This window comes from Scophthalmus maximus, chromosome 2 (assembly GCF_022379125.1).
Source record: "Scophthalmus maximus strain ysfricsl-2021 chromosome 2, ASM2237912v1, whole genome shotgun sequence".
In the NCBI taxonomy this organism is placed as follows: domain Eukaryota; kingdom Metazoa; phylum Chordata; class Actinopteri; order Pleuronectiformes; family Scophthalmidae; genus Scophthalmus; species Scophthalmus maximus.
Window position 1 is genome coordinate 27,267,501 of NC_061516.1, and position 17,390 is coordinate 27,284,890.

General features: G+C 44.6%; 1 protein-coding gene across 1 annotated transcript in view; it reads right to left on the reverse strand.

Moving 5' to 3' along the window:
• grk6 (G protein-coupled receptor kinase 6) overlaps positions 1-17,060 on the reverse strand; it is a 30,092-nt gene extending 13,032 nt beyond the window's left edge. The window contains exons 1-4 of the mRNA XM_035625723.2: positions 16,904-17,060; positions 12,777-12,872; positions 4,155-4,267; positions 827-904 (exon numbers count right to left, since the gene is read on the reverse strand). Of these exons, the coding sequence (XP_035481616.2) occupies positions 827-904; positions 4,155-4,267; positions 12,777-12,872; positions 16,904-16,955 (339 nt within the window). The 5' untranslated portion in view covers positions 16,956-17,060. The remainder of the gene's footprint in view (positions 1-826; positions 905-4,154; positions 4,268-12,776; positions 12,873-16,903) is intronic.
• Positions 17,061-17,390: the final 330 nt, after the last annotated feature.

The following is a 17,390-nucleotide window of genomic DNA, read 5'->3' on the forward strand; positions in this document are numbered from 1 at the left end:
CGCGTCCAGGTGAACTCACGGTGAAGGTACAGTCTCAGCTGGAGGAGGAAGATTCTCCTCGACGCTCTGCAGACGTCTGCGTGTTCACACTCGTAAACAGGAGTGAATCTTTACAATTTGACCTCCGGTGCTTTGACGTCATGATGTCACTCAAAGTGCATCTGAAGATTTTTATCTTTTTCATTTTTATCTTCCTTCTCAGCTTCTCTGAGCTCGTGGTGAAGAGACAACCAGCGCGCGGTGCATTCAAAGACGCTCTAGCAGAACAGAATCTGCTGTAACGGATTATATTAATAAAATCTGTTGTGAGAAAACAAAACTGAGCTGATTCGATTTTTCTGTTTTTAAACAACATAATTGTTTTTCTCCACTTTTTCATTGTAACTTCATTATTTTTGTCTTTTTTGTGAGAGAGAACGGGGACAATAAATTATTATATTGGATTGTAACTGGAGTTTAATCTGTGATTTAATGAGGATAAACAGTTTGATTGAGAATAAAAACAGTGAGTGAACATCTTGCTCATGGTAACGTGACCGTGATGCTTCAGCTGCCAGATCTCACATAAACAATATGAGGATTGTTGAACGTTACAAAACCGCAGTAGTGTTGTAATGTTCTTCAAATATATCTACAAATAACTGTTCGCATGCTTATATGTTCAGTTTATATGAGGATTTGAAATAAGAGCATATTTCATCGTATCATCGTGTCACTATCTGCCCATTATTGTTTCAACTGATCAAAACTTTAATTGTGTTATTCTGCAAACATTCTCCTGTAAGTGTGAGTACAGGTTATATCAGCAGCAGCATCAGTTACTGACCTTTGGGTTGAAGTATTTGTCGATGAACTCCTGACCGCACTCTTTCCTCTTCTCGTCCGGAGTCACCTCGTACTCCGCCTGCACACCAACACACAAACACGTGAAAAATAAGACATTTCACAGACATGGAAGTTCCACGGCGACATGCTGATGCTGTTTGTCTGGAGGTTCAAATGTGTGAACTGATGAAGATGTGACTGGAACGAGATGACGGGAAGTCGAGTTGGAAAAAAGAGGTGACGACGAGAAACTAGATCTAAAAATGAAACTTTGTTTTGGTTGCAAGACGATAGATCTTTATAATTCTGACAAGCTGATTTTTGTCTCGGTGCATGAATAGATTTCAGTGTTATGTTGTATAATAACTGTATTACATTTTACTAAATCAATTTTCTTGATTTAAATGGACACAGTTGAGTTTGTGTGAAGCTCGTGACTTCCTGGTTCATATAGACAACAAAGACAATGTCCGTTTGTCAATCAGAAGAAAATCTAAATTTCCTGGGAAATCTGTGAATAACCTTTTATCTAGTAATGTTAAAGAAAGTGATACAACTTCCTGGATCCGCCCCCTAAGTCTTTCTTTTCTCAGACATCTTCTGGAGTTCTGACCAACGCAGCAGGAACAGATGGGCAAAGTCAGATTTCCCTGCTGAATTCTCACTCAGACATTTTCTTTCAATTCTACTGGAGGGGAAGTTTCAGTTGTGACACTGTGCAGCTGGTTATGTTCTGTCGCTTATGCATCAATCTGCTGACAAACAAACAGACAAACGTAGAGGAGAGGAGACAGAATGACGTCAGCCGAGGTCGTACATCAGAAACACCCAGTTTTCATGGCCCGTTCCGATTCCTCCTCTTCCTCCTCATCTTCCTCTTCTTCCTCCTCCTCCTATTCCTCTTCCTCCTCCTCTTCCTCCTACTCTTCCTCCTCCTATTCCTCTTCCTCCTCCTCTTCCTCATCTTCTTCTTGCTCCTCCTCCTCCTCCTTTTCCTCTTCTTCCTCCTCCTCCTTCTCTTGCTCCTCCTCCTCTTCCTCATTTTCCTCCTCCTCTTCTTCCTCCTCCTCCTTCTTCCTCCTCCTCCTTCTCTTGCTCCTCCTCCTCTTCCTCATTTTCCTCTTCTTCCTCCTCCTCCTCTTCCGCATCTTCCTCTTCTTCCTCCTCCTCTTCCTCCCCTCTTCCTCTTCCTCCTCCTCTTCCTCCTCCTATTCCTCTTCCTCCTCCTCCTCTTCCTCACATCCAGCCTCCGTCTGAGTGACTGACAGTAAACTGAGCCTGACTGGAAAAACTGCAAAGTGCTTCCTCTCCGCTCTCGCAGCGCGACGCTGTAAACTAATGCTAAGTGACAGCGGAGACGGTTCAAATCTCATTTTCCCTCTGCAGCTCGTCCAGAGCTCTCAGAGACGAGACGGGAAGTGGTTGTGGGGGAAAGAGAGAGAAACATAATTGCCTGCGAATGTGACTCGTATCCGCCGGACGGGGTGAAGAAGCCGAAGAGCAGTTTGTTCAGTTGGGAGCTGGTCAGTCTGAGCGACGCCTCCTCGCCACCTGATGGACGAGGTCGTCGGTCACCTCTGATCATCACTGAGAGAAGTTCTGATCCACGTTAAGTGACACGACACCAAGCGCCTGATCGGAGGGTTCAATATAAGAGGTGGACCCGACCTCCATGTTTCTTCGTCGTGTTGAATACGGGTGTTGAACTAAACGATCTAGAACACGCCGTGTTCAGAAATGGAATCTGCGGTGCGACACCATAAAGTGTCCCCTGTCGGACGCTCAGTTCCCTGCGGTTTGCAACTTTACCACCAGATGCCGCCAGAAAATTACAAACATTACAGACTGGCTCTTTAAGGGAAACGACTGAAATACAGATCAACGATAAATCAAACAATCGATTTCGTGAGACGGTCTCTGGAAGCTGTCGCATGTGTTGTTACACTTTTTAAAAAGTCAACGTGGGCGACAAACGCTCACAGTGAAAAATGTGATGTGGGATGAAGCTGTGAATTACAAATGTCTGAGTGTTTGAGAGTCAAGCGCACGTCAGCAGCCGGTCTTCACTTATTTTATTGAGGCTGACGTTGTGTCACTTGTTCATTGTTCTGCAACAGTGATACAGGTCTTTATATGAACCGTGAACGAGGACGGAACCGCCGAGGAACAGACCGAAAACAGGAAGTGAAGCAGGAAACCACAGTTTAGTATTCATCATATTAGACTCCTGCTCCTTAGACTTCCTGCGTCAGACGCTCGACAGTCGAACCAGTTCACCAGTTTAGTTCCAGCAGCCACATGTTAAACATCTGTTCACAAAAAGACGTTTCCCCTGTTAAAACCTGTCCCATCTGCTAACATGGAGGGGGGCGGGGCTTATGACCTATACTGCAGCCAGACACCAGGGGGCGATCATTAGGATTTGGCTTCACTTTGAGGAGCTTTACAGTTTATGTAAAATGATTCGAGTCTGAAGTTTGATGAACTTTTTCAAGTTCAGTTAATTTTACTCAAAATTTATGAAACATCTAGAAAATTCTACCTCTTAATTCTAGGATTGAAGTGAAACTGAATTAAAAACAAGTTTATTTGTTTTGATTGATTAAGAAATTACAAAAAACTTTTTACAGTGTACTGTACAGACCTTCTCTTCTCCCAAACTTCACATTAAATCTGACACAGACTTCCCTTCAGAGTTTCAGGAAGTGAAGAGGAAGAGTTGCTCATAAATGAAGAACACCAACTTCATTGGAAATTTCACCTCAACTTTGTGAAGCACAAATAAAACTTTTGAGTAGTTTAACGACTTTAAGAGACCAACGTCTGAAACGTGTTTCACTCTCTGATCCTGTGATTCTCTGTTTTAATTCTTTTTGCATCAACTTCTTTTATCTGGACACAATTTTTGTCTTAACCTTCTTTTGCTTTTTGATTTCAACACCTGTTTCCCTCACGGAGGACGGACGAAAACAAGAACACACATGTTTCTCATGAACACACACACACACACACACACACACACACACACACACACACACACACACACACACACACACACACACACACACACACACACACACACACACACACACACACACACCTCCCTCCCTTTTATAACTTAGGAGAAATTCCTGGAAGAAAGAAAGAAACACAAGTGCTTGAGACCCCCAACCCCCCGACGAGCACGCGCACACACACACACACACACACACACACACACACACACTTCATCCCTTTTGTTTTTCCAAACCACTAAACATGGAAAATCCCACTTCCAGGATTAAAGCAAGTAACCCAAACACACACACACACACACACTCTTTTCTTACCACGGCGTCCAGGAACTTGACGCAGCGCCTCAGCTCAGGTCGAGTGTCACAGAAGTGTCTGAAGAGTAAACGTCCGATTGGCTGCCGCTCACAAAGGCTGCTGTAGTCCTTCTCTGCAGAGAGACAGACAGACAGAGAGACAGACAGACAGAGAGACAGACAGACAGACAGAGAGACAGACAGACAGACAGACAGACAGACAGACAGATGGGAAGATGAGAGCATGAGACTCAAAGTTCTGTTTCAGTGTGAAAGTTTCTAAAGTTCACAGAAAAGGTAAAAAAAAACAGAATATGATTTTCCATTAGTCGCCAGCGTTTCTCATTAATAATCCACAACTGGACGTGTTTTATCCGACCGAGCGAAACAGCCGGCAGAAGTTTAAAGTTCATCAGAATGGGACAAACAGGAATCAGTCTCGGGCTCAGTGGATGATTGTTCAACCTCGTGTGTGTGAAACTTTTTTCCAGTCAACATTGAAAAAGTTCCCAGAAAAACATCAGTCATCTGGAACGATAACCTCTGGATCGACAGGCTCGGTGGATTATGAGGGAATGTGATGTGACATCAGCTGATATTTCTCATAAACTTCGCTTGAGAACAAAACTGAACTGATACCGTTGACATCTGTTTTGTGAAATTTTGTATTCTGCTCGACACTTCTGGGCCACCGTACACGTCACATGACCATTCAAGTAGATGAGCATGTCGCCGTAAACAGGAAGTAGATCGTCTCTGAAGGAGGAACAATGATGGTGAAGAGTCGGAGCAGTGACGAGGAGGTGGAACTGTTACTGTCGAGTCGAGTCGTTTCCACAAGTCTCTGATTCAGAGGCTGGAAAACTCCGCCAGGCGTTACCATAGCAACACTGATGCTTTGTTAAAACTGAAGCGAATCAGTGTGGACGGAGCCTCGGACATGACCGGACGCTCCGACGTTGGACAGTTCGAGGAGTCAGTCGAACAGAAGGAAGGAAGTTTAAGTTTTCCATTTTCTTTTCCAGCCTGGAGCCACTGCTGCTCCGTCAGTTCAGGAATGTCTGTAACAAAACTTCTCTACATGAGACTCGTCATCAACGTGAAGAGGCACGAATCTGTGTAACGGCGAAAGCGGTGAATGACGCTGAAAACGTTCAATGAATCAAACATCGGCTGCTGCGGCTGAGGTCACGTGTTGTATCCAGAGATAAGTGAACTTCTCACCTCACTCTGTATCACATCTTCAAATATTATCATACTCAGAGATTTAAACATTCACGTTGACACCCCCTCCTGCCACCCTGCAGCTGAACTCTACAATTATTGGACTGTCTCAACCTCAAACAGCATGTCGACGTCCCCACACACAACAGAGGGCACACGCTCGACCTGGTCATTACTGACACTGCCCCCATCCAAACCTGCTGGTGTACGATCTGGGAGTGTCGGATCACAAAGCCATTTCATTGGAGTTGAACTTATCCCACCACACCAAACCAAAACGCCAAATTAATTTCGGAAACCTAAAAAACATCAACCTGGGCAACATGACTTTGGACCTCCAGCAACTAACGTCTGCAAAATATGCATCAGCAAATGAATCCGTGGATTTTTACAACAACACCCTGAGCCGTATCCTGGACCTCCACGCCCCTGTGAAAACACAAACAGTCTCCTTCTCCTGCTCAGCCCCCTGGTTCTCTTCAGATCTACGGAACAAGAAAGCAGCTGGGCGTGTACTCGAGCGGCGTGTTGCACAAACTGGACTCACTGTGCACAGTTGTTCTATCAAGAACATCAAAAGACCTACTCAAAGTCACTTAGAAAAGCACGGTCACAGTTCTACTCCAACATCATCAATACAAGTCCTGGAAACTCCAAGCAGCTTTTTTCTACTATAAATCGTCTCCTCAAGCCTCAAACTCTCTCACACACCGATACCACAGAAGACCAGTGCAATAACTTCATCATCTTCTTCAGGAGAAAAGTCGACACCATCCGCTCTCTTCTCTCCAGCTCTCAGTCCCTACTCTCTGCTGCTTCCCCAAGATCTCTCAGCGAGAGGTTGAGGACATCATCTGCAGGATGAAACCCTCCACCTGTACCCTGGACCCTTTTCCTACAGCCCTGGTCAAATCCAACGTCTGCGCTCTAAGTCCCCCTAATCACCCAAGTCATCAACCACTCACTCCAGACTGGATATGTTCCATCTGATCTCAAAACTGCTGTCACCAGACCCCTCCTCAAAAAACTCACCTTAGACCCAGAAATCCTCACCAACTACAGGCCCATTTCCAACCTGCCATTTCTGTCCAAAGTGCTGGATAAAGTAGTAGCCGCACATCTTCAGGACCAACTAAATTCTCACTCCCTATTTGAGAAGTTCCAGTCCAGTTCCACCCACAGCACAGAAACAGCCCTGTTCAGGGTCACAAACGACCTGCTGATGGCGGCTGACACTGGATCACCATCACTCCTGATCCTTCTGGATCTGTCTGCAGCTTTCGACACGGTTGACCATAACATCTTCCTTCAGCGCCTCCAACACACCATCGGACTCTCTGACTCCACCCTGAGCTGGTTCAGGTCCTACCTGTCTGGAAGAACAGAATACGTCTCCTTGGGAGGAGCAAAATCGCAAACACTCACTGTCACTTGTGGAGTCCCCCAAGGGTCGGTTCTCGGCCCCACTCTGTTCACCCTCTACACTCTTCCCCTTGGCCGCATCATCAGCCAGCAGAGAATATCATTCCATCGCTACGCTGATGACACAAAGCTCTACATAAAAACCGACCCTATCTCATCTGCAGCCTCACTCTCATGGTCATCATCATCATCACTGAGGTCCTGCCTCGAGTGGGTGACAAAAAACTTCCTACAGCTTAATAGTTCCAGAACAGAAGCTATTTTAGTTGGCACACCACACCAGGTCCATTCATCCACCATAACCCAAATCACCTTCTCTAATATACCCCTGTCATCAACAGTCACCTACCTGGGTGTAAGATTTGAGCCTCATCTTACATTTGACACCCACATTAAACATCTGTGCAAGACCTCCGTCTATCACCTGGGGAACATGGCCAAACTCCGTCCCACACTCTGTCTGTCAGATGCAGAAAACCTTGTCCACGCCTTTGTCTCTCAAGGCTGAACTACTGCAACGCTCTCCTCATCGGGACTCCTGGCAAGAGCATTCAAAAGCTTCAATAAGTCCAAAACAGCGCCGCTAGGATCCTGATGAGGATACGAAAATATGACCACATCACACCCGTCCTTCACTCACTCCACTGGCTTCCTGTCTCTTTCAGGATTGATTACAAAATCTCCCTCCTCACCTATCAGTGCATCCATGGCAATGAAAAGTGCTCTATAAATGAAATTTATTATTATTATTATTATTATTATTATTATCAACTCGCTCTGAGGTCACGTGTTGTTTCTCTACAGCCAGTTTGAAACCATCAGTCATAACCTTGTGGACGGACTGGACGTGTTGACGTGTGTTGTGAACCTGATGTCACATCAGGACTCACAAACACTGGGTTTTGCATCTGTGATGTGGGCAGATGCAAAGCAGCTCTGGAAACTCGACGCTCAAACAAATATGATTGGAGGAGGAACAGCGAAGGTCGTGGAGGTCGTGCTGATCGATTTGAGAGTGGTGCGACTCAAGACACACACGTCCATCTGTGTGATTCAGTATTAAATTGAAAGTTCAGTTGAGATTTTAATCCCAGATTTGTTGGAACTCCATAAAAACACTGGATGCCACATTTTCCATCGTGCGACTGAGTTGTTAAACTGGGAGAAGATTCACTTTTATTGGTTTCATTGCTTCAAGATAAATGTCACTCGAGTCTTATCACTCGAGTCACTTCCTGTCGATGGTTGCCAACGCTTCTAATAAACATCTAATCAAGAGTATATAATTCCTTCTTATAGAAATTCCTGAGCACATTATTCTCTCTAAAATAATTAGCTCTGTTTCAGTTTGTGAAGCCACTCGGTCGATTCCCGCTCATTCGTGGAAACACATCGTCTGACTGTGGCTGAGTGGACTTTCTCAATAGACTGTACAGAACGTACTGTACAAGTTGTACACACATGTCGGGCCTCTGTCGGTGGATCAAGGACTCGGTCCTTGTTGGAGGTATGAGCTCTAATCTGTTACCTTCTAGTTCTCTGTGTGTTTTGAGATGAATAAAAAGAATCATATCTCGTGTGTGAAGAACCAGCAGTGACTAAGATCCAACTGTAGCATTACGACAAAGAGGAAACGCCTCTGAGCGACGGATCAAACTGTAAAATCTCGTTGTTGTGAAAGAACCAAACGTTTCCGTGTTGCTCGACACCAAATAGTAATGTGATGCAGTGGAGAAGAGAGCAACTTGTTTCTGACAAAGGAGGAAGTCGACAGTTTCCTGAACGTGTTTCTCAAGACTCCCGCCCACTGGTTTCATCAAACAAACTTCAGATCTGAATGTCTTCGTTGATCTGGTCTGTGATCTGCAGATGTTCCTGGTTTCACCTACGAATCCTCACGTTCTCCGTCTCTTTCCCTTCGTGTGTCAGAGTCTCTCCTCGACCTTTCACAAATGACTGTCTGTGGTTCAGCTCAGCTTCGTGTTGAACTTCCTGTTTGACCTTCTGAGGAGCGACGGCGCTCTCAACCCCTCGACAAAACATTCAGGAAGTGAATCAGGAAGTGAAACAACCGTTTTCCCGACTCTACATTTGAGTTTTCGTTTCATCTAAAGGGATGAAAACACCATCTTGTCTCCGCCGCTCATATGTTGAGGATTTGTTCAAGTAAATTCATTCTTTTATTCTGGAGCAGATTTGTTCCTGTCGCCAGGAGCTGATGTTCTCACCTCGTATGTTTGTTCATCAGCAGGAAAACTAAAGAAACTACTGAACAGATTTCCACGAAAATTGATGGAACATGAAACCAAGAAAGAAGAAAGTAAATTGGGGCGGATCCTGGAATGTTTTCAGAACAGAAGAACTCCTCAGAAAGTTTTTATTTTAGTCCCTGTTGTGTAAGAGATGCTGCTTGTTCGTGATTTTTTTCCTGTGACTAAAACATGTTCTGTACATGAATTAATAATCTCTGTGGGTCAAACCTTCCTCCCTCGGGGGAGGCCTTCTGATCATCCTCATCATCATCATCAGTTCCTCTTCCTCTTTGACAGACGTCTCTTCCCAACAGTGCGGCCTGTGTGTTTTTACGTATGGACCAACAGTATGTAGTGACAGTGTGTCTGTTGTAGACGTCTCACATCACACTCACATCACATGTTACTACGATCAACCTCGAGCACACACACACACACACACACACACACACACACACACACACACACACACACACACACACACACACACACACACACACACACACACACACACACACACACACACACACACACACACACACACACACACACACACACACATTTAGATTCAAGTTGTTTCTGTGAATTCACTCTGAATTTTGAACATTTAATTCTGATTTAAAGACACAAGTCTTGTCTCTGTTTCTGGCTGGAGGCGATTCTTCTTCCTGGGAACGAATCTCTCAGTGTTCAAAGCTACAGTGTGTAATATTCAGAAGAACTTATTCACAGAAGTAGAATATCTTGTCCATAACTCTGTGTTCATATATGAGTTAGATACAGTTCCATGAGGTGGAGCGACCTCGTGTGAGTCTCCATGTTTCTACGTCCTGTTGAATACGTGTTGAACTAAACGCTCCAGAATACGTCGCGTTCACGATGAATAGTCAGACGCTGATGGAAACAGGACACAGAATCAGCGGTGCGTCACCATAAAGTGTCCCCTGTCGGTCGCTCTGTTGGTTGCGGTTTGTAACTTCACCACCAGATGCCGCCAGAAAATTACTAAACTTACACACTGGGGCTTTAACGAAAGACATAAAACATTCCTGTGTTGTTCTCAATGGAAATCTGTTCAGGCGTTTTTCCGTACAGTTTTCCTGCTGACAAACAGACAGAGGTGAAAACATCACGTCCTGGCGGCGGGAGCCAGACGACAGACACGAACTCCTTCAGTAGTCGAAGCGACAGTCAGTTCATGATGTCATCGACACCACAGCTCTCCTGATCTGAAAATACTTTGAAGTCAGATATTGATGATGTGCGTTTGTGATTCATCGCTCATCTTCAACAGAAGACGTGGTCGTGTGTCGGTCACAGGCAGATGTTCTTTAGCCGTGAGACGCAGTAAAGACAGAAAAACGAATTCATATACGTTTCATAACCAGCAGCCACATCGGCTCCTTCTAAAGAACATTCAGCCTCTGGCCACGTTCCGGACGCTTCCCCTGAACCTCCCGACCTCGCGGATCAATCGATCAGCGGCCGGAGACGGCGGATCCCTCACTGGCTCCCAACATCACACGCTGCACATCCACATTTCTTTGAGTTTTTTTCTTTTTCCTCGCGGCCGATCGGCGCCAGACGTTATCACGGGTGCGTTCTGTACGTTAAAATACTGAATCTACAAAGAGACTAATAAAAGTCTCCCGCCATCTTCGGGAACATGTTTTCTTTTTCAAACACAAATGAAGATATTGTGCATAGATTCAAAAATAGCACTATACAGTACGACTTATATGAATACATCAGCAAACAGCCGCGACAGCTGAAAAAAAACAAAAAAGCAGCAGTTCTTTTTTTAATCTCGTAACATTCATGGAACTTTCCATAAAAACGGCTGTAGGAACGAAACCTTGGAATATTGTGACCTAAAAAATATATTGACCCGACAGACAAATGTGGGATAAACCGTCTTTGTTTAACGTTCAACATTTCATGCAGCGTTTTAAAAGGTGAAGTACAGTTTGTACGTGCGCGACTCCTCTTCCTCTTTCTGCACCGACTCCGTTTCCTCCGTGATTCAGGCTTTTGTCACGACGGATCAATGACGCGCTTGATGTGAACAGAGTCTTGTCGGGTCAGCGAGCGAGCGTGACGGAGCGGAACAATGATGTTGTTAACATGTATGGAGGAGAAACAGTGCGTCGCTTGTATCGCAACAAACTGTTTCCACAAACTATTTTCAGGGATTCTTCTTCGTGGGTGTTTTTGCTCGCTGATAATTAATTAAAACCACATGCTGCAACACATAAACAATATTATCGTCCTTTTACGACCATTATTTGATACTGAATCGTGAGCTTGCAGTTCATTGGTCCTACACGAGTTGTGTTGCTGCTGAGAGAAACAATTATTTTCATCGTTCGATAAACCTGTTGATTATTTTCTCGATTTATCCATTAGTTGTTTGGTTCAGAAAATGTCAGAAAATTGTGAAAAATGTCGATCGTGTTTACCAAATCCCAAGACAATATTTTGTTTTGTCACCAAAGATATTCAGTTTACTGTCACAGAGGCGCAAGGCACCAGAAATATTCACTTTAAGAAGCTGAAATCAGAGACTATTTTTTTTTCTCCATAAAAACAACTTTGATTTATTGATTATCAAAAAAATTGCAGATTAATTAACTAATCGATTAAACGATTAACTGTTGCAGCTCTAGATTTTCGAAAAAACTACACATTCTTTTACATTAAAATTCGATGGAAGGGGCGGGGCTTGACCCAAAGACGAACCTGTTGAATTCTGAAGTGGATCCGGATTAAACTGGTGGATCCAGTACGTTTTCCTCCTTTAAATGAAATTTATTATAATAATAATTATTATTCAACAAGATGAGATCAGAGACAAAGACGAAAAACAACGAGAAAAAAGAGAAATTTGTGTCTGGAGCTGGAGGCATTTGAACTCGAGCGAAATATTTGCGTGACGCGGAAGAGAAGAGGCGAATATTCGCGGGTTGTGTTCACTCGTGTCCCTCGAGCGAGTAGACACAAATGATCCTGCGGCCAAAAGTACGAAATCTCCGCGTGGTCTTCTCGTTAAAAATTGTTTTTAAATGATTCCTCGTGTTTTATCAAAACGTATTTACAGCTGTAAATTAGTATTAAATATAATTATAACGCTTTTCATATAATCGTTCGTCTGTGACGTGTGACAGGAAGTGATGATAAACCTGCAACAGGAAGTTTGATCAACGCCGTGACACGTTGCTGTTGGTTGCTCCACCACTTTGATCCAGACTGAAATATTTTAACAACTATTGGACGGATTGCCAAAACAAATTCTCTTCATAATTCAGAAAAGCAATCGTACTTCATTCATCTCAAATGTTCTTTTTTTCATGTTGCAAAGACAGGAACAAAAAATCCTCCGTCAGTTTGCTCACTTGTCGCCGTTTGCTGACGACATCATGCTTTACCTTCACGACGCTCTGACTTCCTGCTCGATTCAAACCAACACACTGGAGCTTGTGAACTTATTCGTACCGACCACAGAAAACAGCTGAGACGCCGTTTACAGAGGAACATTTTTACAAACTCGAGCGGCTGCCACAGGATTCCAGAAGGTCCCATTATCCCACTTTTTTTTTCTCTCCTTCCAACCTGAACACAAAGATCTCAATGATGTGAAGGGTCTGGTGATGGCGACACTAGATGAGTTTAGCTGAGGGGGAGATCAGACGATGGATGTATGACAGATACAAAGATCCTCTGTGGAGGGAAGACGCCGCTCTCTTACCTGTGGTCTGTCGCAGCTCTTCACACAGACTGATGTGAGGAAACTGCAGCATCTGCTTCCACTTCTTGCTTTTTCCTTTTCTGTTTCCGACGCCTCCTGAAACACAAACAAGGTTCGGTTTAATGTGACTGTCCTCACTAGTGGACCTGTTCAGGTGTGATCGGGTTCAATCACCACGCTGCCGCGAAAACCACGAGCAGGTTCCAAAAACCCTGCGATCAAGATTTCGTCCTCGTGACATGAACAGGATGAATCTCCACAGATATCGTGGGTTACGTTCCTCAACAGATTCCCAGTAAACTTGGTGGAAGGGTGGAACATGGACCTGTCTGTCTGTGTCTGTCTGTCTGATTGAACACGGGCCTGTCTGTCTGTATCTGTGTCTGTCTGTGTCTGTATCTGTCTGTCTGTCTGTCTGATTGAACATGGACCTGTCTGTCTGTCTGTCTGTCTGTCTGTCCCGTCTGTCTGTCTGTATCTGTCTGTCTGTATCTGTCTGCCTGTCTGTCTGATTGAACATGGACCTGTCTGTCTGTGTCTGTCTGCCTGTCTGATGGAACATGTCTGTCTGTATCTGTCTGTCTGTCTGTCTATGTCTGCCTGTCTGATGGAACATGTCTGTCTCTATCTGTCTGTGTCTGTCTGTCTGTCTGTCTGATTGAACATGTCTGTCTGTATCTGTCTGTCTGTCTTATCTGTCTGTGTCTGTATCTGTCTGTCTGTGTCTGTCTGCCTGTCTGATGGAACATGTCTGTCTGTCTGTCTGTCTGTATCTGTCTGTATGTCTGATTGAACATGTCTGTCTGTATCTGTCTGTCTGTATCTGTCTGTCTGTCTGATTGAACATGTCTGTCTGTGTCTGTCTGATGGAACATGTCTGTCTGTCTGTCTGTCTGTCTGTCTGATGGAACATGTCTGTCTGTATCTGTCTGTCTGTATCTGTCTGTCTGTCTGATTGAACATGTCTGTCTGTATCTGTCTGTCTGTGTCTGTCTGCCTGTCTGTCTGATGGAACATGTCTGTCTGTCTGTCTGATGGAACATGTCTGTCTGTATCTGTCTGTCTGCCTGTCTGACAGACACGGAGCGAGAAAGAATGTTGGTGTGGATCTGGACAAAAGGGGCGGGGCCAGGAGTAAATTGTTTTCCTTGACGGAGGTCAAATAAATTAAGTTATGTTTTACATTTTAAGGAAAAAAATAAAAGTTGATCTTCTTATTTCAAGTCCGATGTATTTGGGTATATAGATATTTATGATAACATTTATGGTTCAACAAATGTATGTGGGCCTATGTATTGTATTGGAAACTTATTGATACCTAATATCCATATCGGCCCCAAATAACCCATAACGGTCAGTTTTACAATCGACTAATCAATCAACAGAGTGAACTGTCGGTCCCTTTATTGAAAGAGAGATCCTCTCGACAACAAAGATCCTCTCCACAACAAAGATCCTCTCCACAACAAAGATCCTCTCCACAACAAAGATCCTCTTGGTCCCGACACGACCACCAGCTCCGTCTCTGTGTGTGAGAACATCTCGCCGCTCGTCCTTCAGAGGCGACGTCAGTTCCATCAGATGTGTCCTTGGGACCGATGTTTCCTTCAGGATCACCAACAAGTGGTGGAAGCCGTCGCACTCTTGACTGATAACAGAAGCCTTGTTGTGAAAACACAGACCCGGTGACGCAGTCTGCCTCCGTATTTTTGCAATGCAAATCTACGACACGGCGGCTGCGACTCAGAACAAAAGCAAAGATCATATTAACAATGCAAAACGAGATGTTTTGTTTATGTCCAGGAAACAGATGAGAGTAATATCACTGACCAGCTGCTTCAGAGGAAAATGTAAATCATGAGAACGTAACGTGTGATTGATGAACGTGTGTCGTGAGTCTGAACGCATCCTCGCAGAAGAAGAAGAACTCATCAGACAGGAAGTCTCTTTGACATTACAGGTCAAAGGTGACAACTCATTGCTCATGAGGTCATGTGACGTGACGCGACGCGCCATCAAAGACACACGAAGGAAGTTCAGGCTCCGACTGTTCGATTCCACATGTTTTTATGTTATAGAATTCACGTGAGAGACAAAAAACATATTCATCAAACTCTATAAAAAGGAAGTTGACTATGAAGCCAATCACAACAAAGACACCGTCTCTGACTTTATGTAACTTTTAAATGGAAATAAAAAGTTTGATTTCCAAACAATAACTATAAAATGAAGGAAAAAGAAAAACAGTTATGAATCAGACACGACGGGTGAAACAGGATAAAAACAGACAAACGTCACCAGCGGATTATTTACATGAAGACCAATATCTTTTTTTTGTATTATACTTTATGTTTGAATATGCAAATTAGGAAGTATCTAATTAATAATTTGCTCATTTGCGTCACAGGCTGTAAATAGAGAGGGACGACGAGTCTCTACTTCCTGCCGTTGTACAGAAATGAAGCTAAAACGTCTCTGATTCAGGCGCCGCCATCTTGTGTCAGTGGCGTCGTTGACTGTGGAGTGGAGCGGCGGTAACGAAGCCCCGCCCATGCACTCGACCAATCACGAGTCAGTATCAGCTGTCAATCATGATGTCTCACCCTTGTTTTTACATCATCAAAGTAGAAGTGAACATGAACTTTAACGTTTCAGTACTGACTCACTGTAACGACGCACACGAACCCCGGAGCCGCTCGCTCACTCTGCCAACACCAGTTAATATTTAATAACCATAAAATTCATATTTCATGTTGTTGACATATTAGAGGGAAAGGTTGTTTATCATTTTATTGCTCCATAAATCAGACAATCGAGTCCATGTTCAGGAAAGTATACTTTAGGACTTTAGTGTTATTTTATCCTCATTAGACTCCGCCCCCTTCCCCCCGCCTCACCAGGCTTTCTGTAAAACAGAAAAACTTTATGTATTTACGTCAATGATATATCACTGATTTTAATAAAGATTAAAAAAATAAAATACCAGTGACGTTCTTTAATCTGATGCTCTGGTTGTTGAGTCTGGAGGAAGTTTACATGGAGAACATCTTTTATTCTACGTCACAGAGAGGTCAGAGGTCAAGGCCCCCTGGTGTGCTGCTGCTCAGTGGCACTTGGGCAGGGGGGAGGAGGGGGGGGGGGGGCAGACAGACAGAAGCTGATCTGATGGATAATCATAAGGATCATGACACTCGTCTTCTCGTGTGTCTGCAGATGGCATCAGGATTAAAATGAGGATGATGATGACGAGTCACTACAACAACAGTCTGCTGCTGACGACAACAACAACGACAACAACAACAACAACAACAACAACAACAACAACAGTAGTTGTGTTTCTGCAGAGACAGAAGAGTTCCAGAGCTCGGTGCAGCTGCTGCTCTGCCTCAACATCCTGTTTCACAGATAAAAACACAACGATGCTGCTGCATCATCATCATCATCATCATCGCAGCCTCGTTTCACAGTTGCAAGCCTCTTCCGGACCTCGCGAGTCACGATCCACGCCAGACTCCGTTTAAAAACACGCCGATTTTTACAAACACAATGTAAAAACTCACTACACACAACACACACACCATCATGATGGTGGTTGCTGTGAGGCCGGGGGGCACTCTTTAATTCGGCGTACACCAGTAAACTGTTGATCTTCACAATAAATGTTTAACGACCATCAACTGCTTCATGCACTGTCTTCTCTCAGCAGAACTCCCCGTGAAGCGGTTACTTTATTGTAACGTGTTCAGCGTATTAATTACGAGCAAAATGAACAAGGAAGGCAACGATTTTGGGGTTATTAAGAGATTTAATGAAACATCTTTTTGTGCCGAATTGTCCGTTAACTGTTCAGGAGTTACGTGAGTGTTTCCATCCGTGTGTAACGTGTGTGCAAGATCCCGGACGAACCAGGAAACTTTAAAATTGCTAAAGTTGCAAACGGAGTTCGACACGAGATGACATCCTGTTCAGCATCAGACGGTTTGATCAGCGGCCGAGAGGAAGTGGCTCTAACGGGCGGTAACCGTGAGCCGTGCGCCCGGGGGGGCATCATCCCTCCGGCCGCCGTGTCGTCGCAACGGTGCCGGGGGAGAGGAGCTGCCCCCCCCCCCCCCCGTCTCCATCCTTACCTTCCCGTGCCTTCAGCAGCACCGTGTTGGCCACGATGTTCTCCAGCTCCATGTCGGTGCCGTCAGCTGCCCGGGCTCCTGGTCCCCCGCGCCGGCTTCGATCTCAGCGAGTCCTCCCGCCGCCGAGCCGAGGACGAAGAATCAAACTCTCCCGTTAGAGCGTCGACCGGTGCTGTCCGCTGACGCCCCGCCCCGCCCCGCCCCGCCGCTCCTCCTCCGCTCCGCCCCCTCTGCCTCCTTCTCCTTTTTTTTCTCTACAGAGTGAGACGTCTGTTGTTTCCTCTACCTCTCTGACAGCAGCTCCGGGCGGAGAGGAGGAGGACAACAACAGACCTCTCACTCCGCTCACATTTTAAAATCGCTTCTGTTCCACAGGTGATTTTTTTATTTTTCAGTTTCTATTATCTGTTGAATAGAAAAAAATACTAAATATGATTTCTGTCCGAATCTTCTGTCTGTTTCTATACTAGACATTAATTTTGTGTTT